The following is a 12,569-nucleotide window of genomic DNA, read 5'->3' as shown; positions in this document are numbered from 1 at the left end:
GAGAGCCCACAACCTCCCTAGTTCATCTGTTCCATTGCCGTACTGCTCATACAGTGCTCTGAGCTTCTCTAAATATTATTTTCTCTGTCCATTAATTGTTGCTGCTTTAAAGTACATTCCATCCAACTCTTCTCCCCCTCCGTTGGCGCTCACTCTCGTCTAGCACAGCTCATGATACTTGGTTTTTCTTCTTCCTTTCCTCTCAGACACCTGCTGTATCCTTGGGGATTTTAATATTCATGTTGACGATCCCACTCAGCCTCTCACGTCTGTTGTGCACTCCTATTCAGTTACCTAGGGAGGTTGTGGGCTCTCCCACACTAGAGTCATTCAAGAGGCAGCTGGACAACCATCTGTCAGGGATGTTTTAAGGTGGATTCCTGCATTGAGCAGGGGGTTGGACTCGATGGCTTTGTAGGTCCCTTCCAACTCTACTATTCTATGATTCTATTATTCCTTTTGATCACCATTTTCACTACAGACCTGCCCATGCATCCCTCTAATCTTTGTTCACTCTCTAGAGCAGTACGACAGTGGAACCAGTGACCTAGGGAGGTTGTGGGCTCTCCCACACTAGAGGCCTTCAAGAGGCAGCTGGACAACCATCTGCCAGGGATGCTTTAGGGTGGATTCCTGCATTGAGCAGGGGATTGGACTCCAGGGCCTTATAGGCCCCTTCCAACTCTACTATTCTATGATGAACCTTCTGTTCATTTCTCTCCGATTTCCATGGCACAATATTCTGTGATCACTGTGAATTCTTTGCTGCCCTTGCTTTCCTCCTTACCATCATAGAACCATAGATTAGTAGAGTTGGAAGGGGCCTATAAGGCCATCGAGTCCAACTTCCCTGCTCAATGCAGGAATCCACCTCATTTGATACTATGCTGTCATTTGACTCTATCCGGTCTTATTTCAATACTTTCCTTTACAAAGATAATTTTGTTCCCTCTTCTCCCAGTCTGCCTACCCATTTAGATCATAAACATGGCTGCCCCCCTCCATCTGGTTTTGAACTCATTCTCCTGATCTGCTTCCCTGACTTTCTAGTTTGGAGTGGCGGCCACCATCTCTCTCCCACTTTCAGCTTAAAACCCTCCCCTTCTTTCTTACCAGCGACTGGTTTAGAACAGTTTCTCCTTTCTGGCTGGCTGTCTCTCCCAAGTCCCTCTGCATGAGCAGGTTCTTTACAAAAGCTTCCTATAGTATATCTGTCCTCACTCTTTATTGTCAGCCGCCATCCCTTTTCCTAATCTGGCCCTTTGAATGTAGGTTTCTAGCCCACTAAGCAAGGTATAACACAATGCCCCCAGCACATGAACATGATTTGATTATTTGCCTCTGGTATGGAATGCATCCATTTCTAATTGAAGTGCTGATCTTGAGAACCAAATAATGGAATTCATTTTTGTTTGTTTTTCTAAATACGTTTTATTGAAAGTAGATGGGCCAGTGCAACTAAAGGAAAAGAGTTAAGCTGGCTGGGAGTAGAGTGCTTTAAAAATACCTTTTGCAAAGGCCTATTTAATCTAGTGTGGGCTAGTCGAAGTGACCTAATCCAAAAATAGCTGGCAGCCCGTCATGTCTCAGAGTGTTTGCTGCCTAAGAATGGCAAATAATGATGGGTCTCCTAGGTTAGAGGTCTTGCTGGGCTGGATTTTGGGATGGTTTGGATTTGGGAAGAGTTTAAAATTTGGATTGAAAAGCCAATCTACTTTTAAGTTCTTTCTTTTCCAGCTGGACTTTGTGCAAAACAAATTGCCTATTTTGCTGTCAATGTCTGCAAAGACTGAATTATACACACATTCACCAGTATCACTAAAAATAACAAATGCCTGTTGGTCTTAACCCAAAGAAAGGACATTTTCTGGGGAGGAAATTCCCTTAAAAAAAAGCTTTAATTGCTCTAGCCACGGCTTGTTGCCTCTGCACATTGGGCTAGATGCATTGGGATGCATAGCTAGGGGGTTTCGTTCTGCTGTATTCATGTTCATGACTTCTGGGAAGAAGGCCTCCAAAGGGAAGATCAAATTAAAGACAAATAGTTAAAAAAAAAAGGTGGGGGCATTCAAAATAGTATGGCTAGATGTGGGAGGGTTTTGTGTCTGCTTACACTGAACTCACAATTACTATCCAGTTGGTACCCTTGACATTAGTGTAACAGCCATCTTAACTTGAAAACAGATGTAGTCCTACTTGCGGGAAATGGATTCTCTGTTGGAAATAGTTTCACACTGACTCACAAAGGTGCTGATTCTGTAAGAAATTCTGCCCTCACCCTAGATAAATACAGTCATCAAGATTTTAATTGTGGATTTCTTAATAGATAAATTAAGATAAATAAATCCCCTCCTCCTCCCTCCCAATCCCCTTTCCTTTTGTGTCATGTCTTTTAGATTGTAAGCCTGTGGGCAGGGACTGTCAAGAAATACTTTTGTAAGCTGCCATGGGAGCCGTTTTTGGCTGAATGGCGACATAAAAATGCTGAAATAAATAAATAAATAAATGAAGGGAGCTGTAAGGGCCCAAAATGCATCCTGATCACATCGCTCCAGTGCTATTTCAGCTGTGCTGGCTATCCATTTGCTTCTGAGCTCAATTCGAACTGCCACCCCTAACCTTTAATGCCCTAAAGTAGGGGTCCTCAACATCGCACCCATCGGTGTCATGGCATCCACTGGGACTTCTAACTGTAGTCACTAAGCCCACCTTGGAAAACATTAGGGTGCCAGGTTCTCCTGCCTGCTCCTGCACCAAATCAGCTATTGGCAGGCAGGCAGGCAAAGAAGGAAAGAATTGCTTTCAGGGCCCGGCCAATCTTCCGCCCATGCATGCTTTTCACCTCTGTCGTTCTTCCCTCCCAGTCTCTAGCCTCACTATTTCTCTCCCCACATGCCATTTCCTCACTCTGTCTCTCCCTCTACTCATTCTCTTTCTGTCCACTTTACTCTTTTGCCTTGCTAATTCCCGCTCCTTCCCAGCCTCTAGGATCGCTATTTCTCGTTAGTTTACCGTTGACTAGTCAGACCTCCATGTCAGCCATTATGTGACTAGCTACACCCACCATGGGAGCCATTTTGTGGTGGCACCCACAGAAGTTTCTCAAACTTAGAGATGTGCCCATGGGTCCAAAATGTTTCAGGACTCCCGCCCCAAATGGCCTGTGGGCAGGATATTTTAAGGATTGTTCATCCTTGTAGATCAGCCTTCCTCAACCTGGGGCGCTCCAGATGTGTTGGACTGCATCTCCCAGAATGCCCCAGCCAGCTGGCTGGGGCATTCTGGGAGTTGTAGTCCAACACATCTGGAGCGCCCCAGGTTGAGGAAGGCTGATCTAGATGAACCTTCCCAGGTGCTCTGCTCAACAGGTGAGGCCCTGTTGATGGCAGGGCCTTTTCTGGCATCTGGACTATGGAATGCCAAAACATGGCTTCTAGTAGAGGTTTTGGTTCATATTAGTTATTTGTTTGGTTTGTTTACAGTTCCCTTCTGGCTGGTTTTTATATTATTATTTTTATATGCACTGTTAAATTTTGTGTTGTCTGTTTCTGACAGAAAGGCAGTTATAAATATTGTAATAAATCAATCCTCTGGCTCAGACAGTGATTTGTAATTCACTCTTTCTTCTGGGGTGGGTGGAGCTTCAACTGTCGTGGTCTTTCCACCCCGCTCGTGCTCTTCGCTCCTCTGATGCCATGTTTCTCGCCTGCCCAAGGGCCTCTACTTCCCTTGCTCGGCTTCGTCCATTTTCTTCTGCTGCCCCTTACGCCTGGAACGCTCTTCCAGAACATTTGAGAACTACAAGTTCAATCGCAGCTTTTAAAGCTCAACTAAAAACTTTTCTTTTTCCTAAAGCTTTTAGAACTTGATGTTGTGCGGACTTTATACTGTTAGTTTTACCCTACCCTGTACCTGCTTACCCTACCCTGTGCCTGTTTGCATTCTCTTCCCCTCCTTATTGTTTTACTATGATTTTATTAGATTGTAAGCCTATGCGGCAGGGCCTTGCTATTTACTGTTTTACTCTGTACAGCACCATGTACATTGATGGTGCTATATAAATAAATAATAATAATAAATAATAATAATAATAATGCTTTCCAGGATATCTCTCTTCTGACCGGCCTTTGTGAAGTGTGAACGCACGTTAAATCCTAACCACAGCTGTACAGGAAACAACTTTTATCTCTTGCTGTGTTCATTTGAAGGAATTGTATTTGGCTACCTACCACTTTAATGTCTGGTGATTAATAAAGGGACTCTTTTGCTTACTTTGGGGAAGACAAAGCCATTCAATCCATGGCATCACCAGATAGTGGGTTTTACTTTCGTTGTCCAATCTGTTATTGGAATTTTTTTGCTTGTCTGCCATCCTTATAAGTTGAAAAATGAGCCCTTTCATAGGGGATAAATACAGAGCGAGATGCTTTTTCAACATAGTCTTATCAATTATTCTTCCTTGAACTATTAATCTCAGAGAATCATATACTTCTGCAAAATCATCATAAGAAGTGCCATGCTGGTAAGGTAGCATCAGAGCTAGTAGACATTGATAGCCTTCTCCAGGAATTTATCCAACCCCCTTTTAAAGCCATCTAAATTGGTGGTAGTGAATTCCATAGTTTAACTATGCTTTGTGTGAAGAGGTACTTCCTTTTATTTGTCCTGAATCTTCCCCCAATCAGCTTTTTGGGATGATCCCGGGTTCTAGTATTAAGGGAGAGAGAGAAAAATGTCTCCCTATTCACATTCTCCACACCATGCATAATTCTGTACACCTCTATCATGTTTCCCTTTAGTCTCCTTTTTTTCCAAGCTAAACAATCCCAGCTGATGTTACCTTCCCTCACAGGGGAGATGCTCCAGTTCTTTAATCATTTTAGTTGCCCTTTTCTGCACTTTTCCCAGTTCTACAATATCATTTTTAGGTGTGGTGACCAGAACAGTACATAGTATTCTAGGAGTGGTTGCACCATCGATTTGTATAAAGGCAGTATGATACTGGCAGTTTTATTCTCAATTCCTTTTCTAATAATGCCTAACATGGAGTTTTCCTTCTTTACAGCAGCCGCACACTGGGTTGACATTTTCATTGAGCTGTCCACCATAACCCCAAGATCTCTTTCTTGGTCGGTCACCGTCAGCTCAGATCCCATCAGGTTATACTTGAAGTTGGGGTTTTCCCCCTCAACATGCATCTGCCATTTGGATGCCCACTCTCCCAGCTGGGAGAGATCCCTTTGGAGCTCTTAACAATCACTTTTTTGTTTTAACAACCTTAAATAATTTGGTGTCGTCAGCAAACCTGGCCGCTTTACTGCTCACTCAAAATCCCCCCGCCCGCCCTGAATTATTGTGGGGATTGCATTAACATGCCCCTAGCAAAGTTTGTGAACCACCATAAGAACCTTCATTATTGCATTCAAATAAATAAGAAGGCGTAAAGACTAGGGATGCACAAAAACAGATGTTTTGCTCAAAAATGGTTGAAATTTGGGGGAGTACTTCCTTTGACAGCTTTCTCCTGTACTTAAAAAAAAATGCTTGCAAAAACCTGCTGTTTGTCCCATCAGTAAGGACAGACCAATTTGGCTAGAAAAAGTCCACTAGGTGTTTTTGGAACTGCAGGCAGTATCTATCTCTAGCTAGTCCTGTCAATGGAGGCTCTTCACTGATTCGAAAAGGCAGGGTTAAAGACCCTGCTGCTCTGAAAAATAGCTGGTGCGGGGCAGAAAGCAACTTGCCCCTGATGAAGACTGTTGGGCCAAAAGGGTCTTCAGCAGTGGGTTGATTTTTGCCCAGGCTCAGCTATTTTTGGACCTGCACGCATTGCAGCCTAAGGCCATGGGACACTGTGCAGGAGCACTCACATAGTCAAATATTCATTCCATCTTTGGTAAGGAGAGATCAACTTGGCTAGAAAATAACAGTCATGTTGGTAGCACAAAAAAGGTGTTGCATAAACACTGAGTTTACACCATGCCTTGGATTGTTTTATCACAATATTTCCAATGCATGGAAAAGAGGACTGTCATAAATCGTTTTAAATCTCATAATCAGAAGATAAAGTATCCTCTTTCCTCCCTACCTAGTTTCCCTTGCGTGTCTTATCCTTTTAGATTTTAAGCCTATGAGCAGGGACTGCCTTGTTTTACTGATGGTATGTAAGCTGCTCTCGGAATCGTTTTGCTTGATGAGCGGGATAATAAAATAAATAAATAAGGTATCAAATAGAACTTTGCAATGATCAAAAGAGGTAGAATGACAGATTGTATAAAAGATAGACTGTTTCCAAGGATTTTGGGGTCGATAACAAGGAAACCGACTTTCATTAGAGAGGTATAGCTCTTGCTGTCAATGAATTTAATTTTGTGGTCATAACCAAGTAAGGACGAGGGTGGAGATTTATTTATAATTGGATTTATACTGTGTGTTGGCCCTAAAATGGCCCTGCATAGCCTTGAACAATGAAACACTCAGAACAGTTATGCAGTTAACGTACTAGAACAAGTAAAAATGCAATTAAACTGAGAGCAAGATGGAATCACTGGAAGTATAATCAATCAACAGGAGGAAAGAGGAAAAGCTTACTCCAACCCCCCCCCAAAAAAAGTCTTCACAGCACACCTGAACCTCAGAAGAGAGGTAGCCAATCGAACTTCTCTAGGGATGGAGTTCTGTAGCCTAGGCACTATGATGAGAGGGCATCTATCGCATCTTCCAGTTTGTCACTCCTCAAAGGGCAACAGAATATTGAGCCAAGAGCCAAGTTGAACACAATTGGAGCGCAGGTTCGTATGTGAAGAGGCAATCCTACAAATAATGACGTAGCTGATGTTTATTTTTCTCTATATCCCTTTTGGCATTGTTTTTCATATTGGGGGTTACAAGGGTTGTCCGTTCTAATATATTACATTCGTTGGCTGTAAACTAGTTAAGGTGTTGGTAGAAACATAAAATGCTTATATTTTAAGCTGTAGCATATCATTCCATGGTAGATAAAATAACGGTGCTGGGTTGTTGGTAAGTTGAAATCGTCATCTATTGGCCTCAAGGGTATGAGAGGTATTCATCCATGAGTCATTATCACATTGTGTAGACTCAGAATGATGATCCTATTTCACACTAGATACATGGAATGCTTCCCAGCCACCTGGGACAGCAAGAAATGTCAAATTTCTTCTGCAAACGCTGAATTTGTTCGGCCTACATTAGCATGCCAGACAGACTTTGTGTCTACTCTGAGTTTCTTCAGCCTTGAGCCATTTGATATGTCTTGTCTTACCTGACTTCATGAATAATGTTGGAACATCTGTTGTGGTTGTCATATAATACAGGGCTCTGCAAGGGGTGCTTAAAATATATTCTAATAGTTGACTTACTAGATGGTAATGAGGCTTCACATGTTTCTCACTATGTCTAGAAGGCCCCTGCCTCACTCCAAAGTGAAGTTTTCTATTTTAGATTTAAATAATAGACCCTACAGCTTCTTCCTGGATTCAGAATCCCCTTCTAGCTCCAACATTTTCTATGAACTGGAATTGAGCTGACCACTATTCCTGAGTTATGTAGGCCCCACAGGGCTAGCAAGTGTAGTGTGGTAAATGCTTAGTCTGAAAAACCAATTAAGCCTATATACACCAGTTGTTGGAGAACGTGGGTGGGGTGTTGTTGTTACACCATGCCGTACTTGTAGGTCCCTGATTGACAGCTGGTTGGCCACTGGGTAAACAGAGAGTGCTGGCAGCTGGACAACCATCGGTCAAGTATGCTTCAGGGTGGATTCCTGCATTGAGCATGGGGTTGGACTCAATGGCCTTGTAGGCCCCTTCCAACTCTGCTATTCTATGATTCTATGACTAGATGAACCATTGGTCTGATCCAGCAGAGCTCTTCTTATGTTCTTAGGTCAAACCCTCAGAGCTGTTTGAAAACTCGCCTTCTGTAACATAGACCATTTCCTTGCTGTTTTATAATATTTGTGTATGTCCAACTTTAGAGGATTATATGCAATTCTGGCTGTCCCAAGGTGATGGTGATGATGATAGAGATGGAAAAGGTACAGAAAGGGGCAGTTGAAGTAATCAGGGAGCATGAGAGTATTAGCTTGTGAAGGTTGGCTTCAGTCATAGAATCATAGAATAGCAGAATTGGAAGGGGCCTACAAGGCCATTGAGTCCAACCCCCTGCTCAATGCAGGAATCCACCCTAAAGCATCCCTGACAGATGGTTGTCCAGCTGCCTCTTGAAGGCCTCTAGGGTGGGAGAGCCCACAACCTCACTAGGTAACTGATTCCATTGTTGTACTGCTCTAACAGTCAGGAAGTTTTCCCTGATGTCCAGCTGGAATCTGGCTTCCTTTAATTTGAGCCCGTTATTCCGTGTCCTGCATTCTGGGAGGATCGAGAAGAAATCCTGGCCCTCCTCTGTGTGACAACCTTTGAAGTATTTGTAGAGTGCTATCATGTCTCCCCTCCATCTTCTCTTCTCCAGGCTAAACATGCCCAGTTCTTTCAGTCTCTCTTCATAGGGCTTTGTTTCCAGACCCCTGATCATCCCGGTTGCCCTCTTCTGAACACGCTCCAGCTTGTCTGCGTCCTTCTTTAATTGTGTTGCCCAGAACTGGACACAATACTCTAGATGAGGCCTAACCAGGGCCGAATAGAGAGGAACCAGTACCTCCCGTGATTTGGAAGCTATACTTCTATTAATGCAGCCCAAAATAGCATTTGCCTTTCTTGCAGCCATATTGCACTGTTGGCTCATATTCAGCTTGCGATCTACAACAATTCCAAGATCCTTCTCATTTGTAGTATTGCTGAGCCAAGTATCTCCCATCTTGTAACTGTTTATTTATTTATTTATTTATTTATTACATTTTTATACCGCCCAATAGCCGAAGCTCTCTGGGCGGTTCACAAAAATTAAAACCACAGTAAAACACCCAACAGGTTAAAACACAATTACGAAATACAATATAAAAAGCGCAACCAGGATAAAACCACACAGCAAAGTTGATATAAGATTAAAATACAGAGTTAAAACAGTAAAATTTAAATTTAAGTTAAAATTAAGTGTTAAAATACTGAGTGAATAAAAAGGTCTTCAGCTGGCGACGAAAGCAGTACAGTGTAGGCGCCAGGCGGACCTCTCTGGGGAGCTCGTTCCACAACCGGGGTGCCACAGCGGAGAAAGCCCTCCTCCTAGTAGCCACCTGCCTCACTTCCTTTGGTTTGTGCCTTTGGTTTCTATTTCCTAAATGTAGAACTTGGCATTTATCCCTATTAAATTTCTTTCTGTTGTTTTCAGCCCAGCACTCCAGCCTATCAAGACCACTTTGAAGTTTGTTTCTGTCTTCCAGGGTATTAGCTGTCCCACCCAATTTTGTGTCATCTGCAAATTTGATAAGCGTTCCCTACACCTCCTCATCCAAATCATTAATAAAAATGTTGAAGAGCACTGGGCCCAGGACTGATCCCTGCGGCACCCCACTCGTTACCTCTCTCCAGTTTGAGAAGGTTCCATTGATAAGTACTCTTTGAGTCTGATTCTGTAGCCAACTGTGAATCCACCTAATAGTTTATTTATTTATTTTATTTATTAAACTTATATACCGCTCCCATAGCCAGGGCTCTCTGGGTGGTTTACAATCTGGGCGGTTGTTCCATCTAGCCCGCTTTTAGCTAGTTTGTTAATCGGAATATCACGGGACACTTTGTCGAAAGCTTTGCTGAAGTCAAGATGCCTGATGGATAGGGCTGTCATTGATTTCTAGGCATCACTTCCACAAGCTTACCTTCCATGGTTGTGCTTTGTATATTCCAATTCTAATATACAAGGGATGGATTGTAAGGGTTGAATATTGACCTCATAATAAGTTTGTGAACTTTTCTGCAGCATCTAGTTTGGTGTCATTGAAACAGAGCACCAATAAGATGGACCAGTTGTCCATTGGTCTGATCTACTATGGTAATTGCATCAATTACTCAATAGCAAAGTAGCTTTGAATGGGTAATGACGTTCTAACATGACATCAATGCTCTCATAATAATTCGTCAAATAATACAAAGAGTAATTGAGTAAGCTGCTTTACTTAGAAAATAGATGTGGGATAGGCATTAATTTCCATCTAGAGCTAAGCTGGAGTGCTGCTTCAGTTCTTGAAGGCATTTTTTACTGTCACCGTAAAAGTGCTGCCTGTGTGCTGTAGTTTTTGTTAACACCTTGTTGGTGCAAATTAGTTGAATGCTTCTGGTAACTGCTGATGGCTACAGATCAACTCTTTTTAATTGAGATACGAGATTTTAACAAATAATGCTGGGATCACCAAAAATAGCATGTTCATCTTTTCAAAGATGGTGCTTAAAAGTAACAAAACCTTCCTCTAAAAATGGCTGGGGGAAGTGAAAGATTATAAACTTTTTGTGCCATGCCCTTCCTTTGCGGAGTTCGGAGCAGGATAAATGGGGCTTGATCTTTATCCTCTCAATGCTCCTCTGAGGTTGATTAGACTGGGAGCTGATAATGGTCACCAAGTGAGCTTGAAACAGTGCACCAACCCTGCTGTCCCTAATCCCAAGTTCAGCACTCTGCCCATTGTGCAATGCTGGTATCGCCAAGGCTATGAGCTGATTTTACTCCATATCCTAAACGTTTTTCTGTTTCTTCCTCCTAGGTTAGCTCAAGATGGGAGACCAGAGGCAACGTTCATTGTCTACGTCTGGGGAATCGTTGTACCATGTTCTAGGACTGGACAAGAATGCTACTTCAGATGATATTAAAAAGTCATACCGGTAAGGCGGCTAATAGCTCCTTCTGAACATAATATGCTTCATTACAGTGGGTAAATTGACACAGCCAGCTCACATCATGATTATCGCATCATACATTTCTGCTACCTGTGACCTTCCTTCCCTATTGATAGGTGCTGAACACTACAGATGTCTTTCTTTCTTTCTGTAATCGGCTTGGTTTATCTGAAACATAATCTCTCAAGTAATAACTGCCATTTCCGGTTTCAAAAACATGGTAATAGGAATCTACCCCAATTACATATGAAGAGCCATGCTGGAACATACTAGAGGCCTATCCAGTCTAGCATTCTGTTCATACAGTGGCTGACCAGATACCCCAATGGGAAGCTTACAAGCAGGACATGAATGCAATAGTACCCTCCAACTTGTGTTCCCCAACACCTCAACTGATTGTCATTCCAGAAGTCTTTGAAACTCTGGTTTAAGGCATCACTTCATTTAGTTTAAAATAAACTTTGTAAAATCTTGCTGCTTTCATAGAATAGCAGAGTTGGAAGGGGCCTACAAAGCCGTCAAGCCCAACCCCCTGCTCAGTGCTTTCATGCTATCAGGCTTTAAAAAATTTTTGCCTCATTACTGGATCATTTAATTCATATGACCTCACAGAATGTGAGAGAGAGAATGAAAATATGCGTTATATTAACTCGCCTATTAAGCATGTTTTAATACAGCATATCTCTTGTTTTTTCCCTTGACTTCTTCAGCTACCTGTTTTCTCTTAGCTCTGATTTTGCTAATCAGTGTTTGTAAACATGATTAGATCCTTTTATTTACCCATTACATTCCTATCTCTGGAGGAGTAAATAAAGACGTTGAAAACAGCTTAGTGGGAGGGACTTGGTTAAGCTGGCCTCACTAATATTTATGCGTAACATCCCAAGATGAACACGTAGTGCCCCTTTGAAGCTTTTCCTTGCATGAATTCTAGAGCTTAGTTTCTCTTTTCCTCATCAGTCTTACAAAATAATTTTGTACAGTCTTAAAAATTAAAGAGGAGATTTAGGATTGTGGTCATAAATAGAGCAGTTACGTTGGAGGAGCAAAGGAAGGGGCCGTTCAGACAACAAACTAACCCACACCCAGTGCTTGAGTGTGGGTTGTTTGTTGAACTGTGAGCTAGTGTGTTGACTGAAAGTCCACAGGGGGCTTGTTAACTGTGCAGTGTGACTTGATAACCGCCCTGAACAACCAAACAACAAACCTTGGGTTCTCAAGGTGGATTGTTTGAGAAAATAGGCGCAGTCTCAGAGGGGCTCCTGCAACCACTCGGTATAGAGTTGAAAGATATCTTCTTAACAGCTCACAGTCCCATCGATAGTAAATATAACAAGCAGGGAGTAAAGTTCCTAGAATTCCTATATCATCACAACTTCTACGCTCTCCATGGGAGCCCCTTGGACAAATCAAGAGGCCACTTTACTTACCTGTGCAGAGGAGGAGGCAGTGCCATTGACCATGTAATGGTCTCCCCAGCATTGTTCCCTTCAGTAAGCTCTTTCGAAGTGCTGGACCGTCCTGAAAGTGACCACCTCCCAATACTAGTATCATTATCTCCACTAATTGTACGAGCAGCATTGACCGAAACCGTAACTCTAACTGGAGAATTGCTGGGAGAGAGATATCCAAGAAAAATTACTCACTCAGCAAATGATAAACCTACGCCAAGTATTCTGGGATAAATCTGCAAATCTTGTTTGAGAAAATGTTAGCCATACTGTTCGGTTAACTAGCCACTCTGCAGACATTCAGACAACA

At 42.5% G+C, this 12,569-nt stretch overlaps 1 protein-coding gene across 2 annotated transcripts in view; it reads left to right on the top strand.

The window, feature by feature from the left end:
• Window positions 1-12,569, top strand: part of DNAJC5 (DnaJ heat shock protein family (Hsp40) member C5) — a 73,463-nt gene that overhangs the window by 45,212 nt on the left and 15,682 nt on the right. For both annotated transcript variants that reach the window (XM_063147440.1, XM_063147441.1), the window contains exon 3: window positions 10,676-10,793. In XM_063147440.1, the coding sequence (XP_063003510.1) occupies window positions 10,687-10,793 (107 nt within the window). In that variant the 5' untranslated portion in view covers window positions 10,676-10,686. The remainder of the gene's footprint in view (window positions 1-10,675; window positions 10,794-12,569) is intronic.

This window comes from Elgaria multicarinata, chromosome 1, assembly GCF_023053635.1.
Source record: "Elgaria multicarinata webbii isolate HBS135686 ecotype San Diego chromosome 1, rElgMul1.1.pri, whole genome shotgun sequence".
NCBI classification, from domain to species: domain Eukaryota; kingdom Metazoa; phylum Chordata; class Lepidosauria; order Squamata; family Anguidae; genus Elgaria; species Elgaria multicarinata.
The sequence above is the reverse complement of the archived record's forward strand: the minus strand, read 5'-3'. Positions and strand labels throughout refer to the sequence as shown.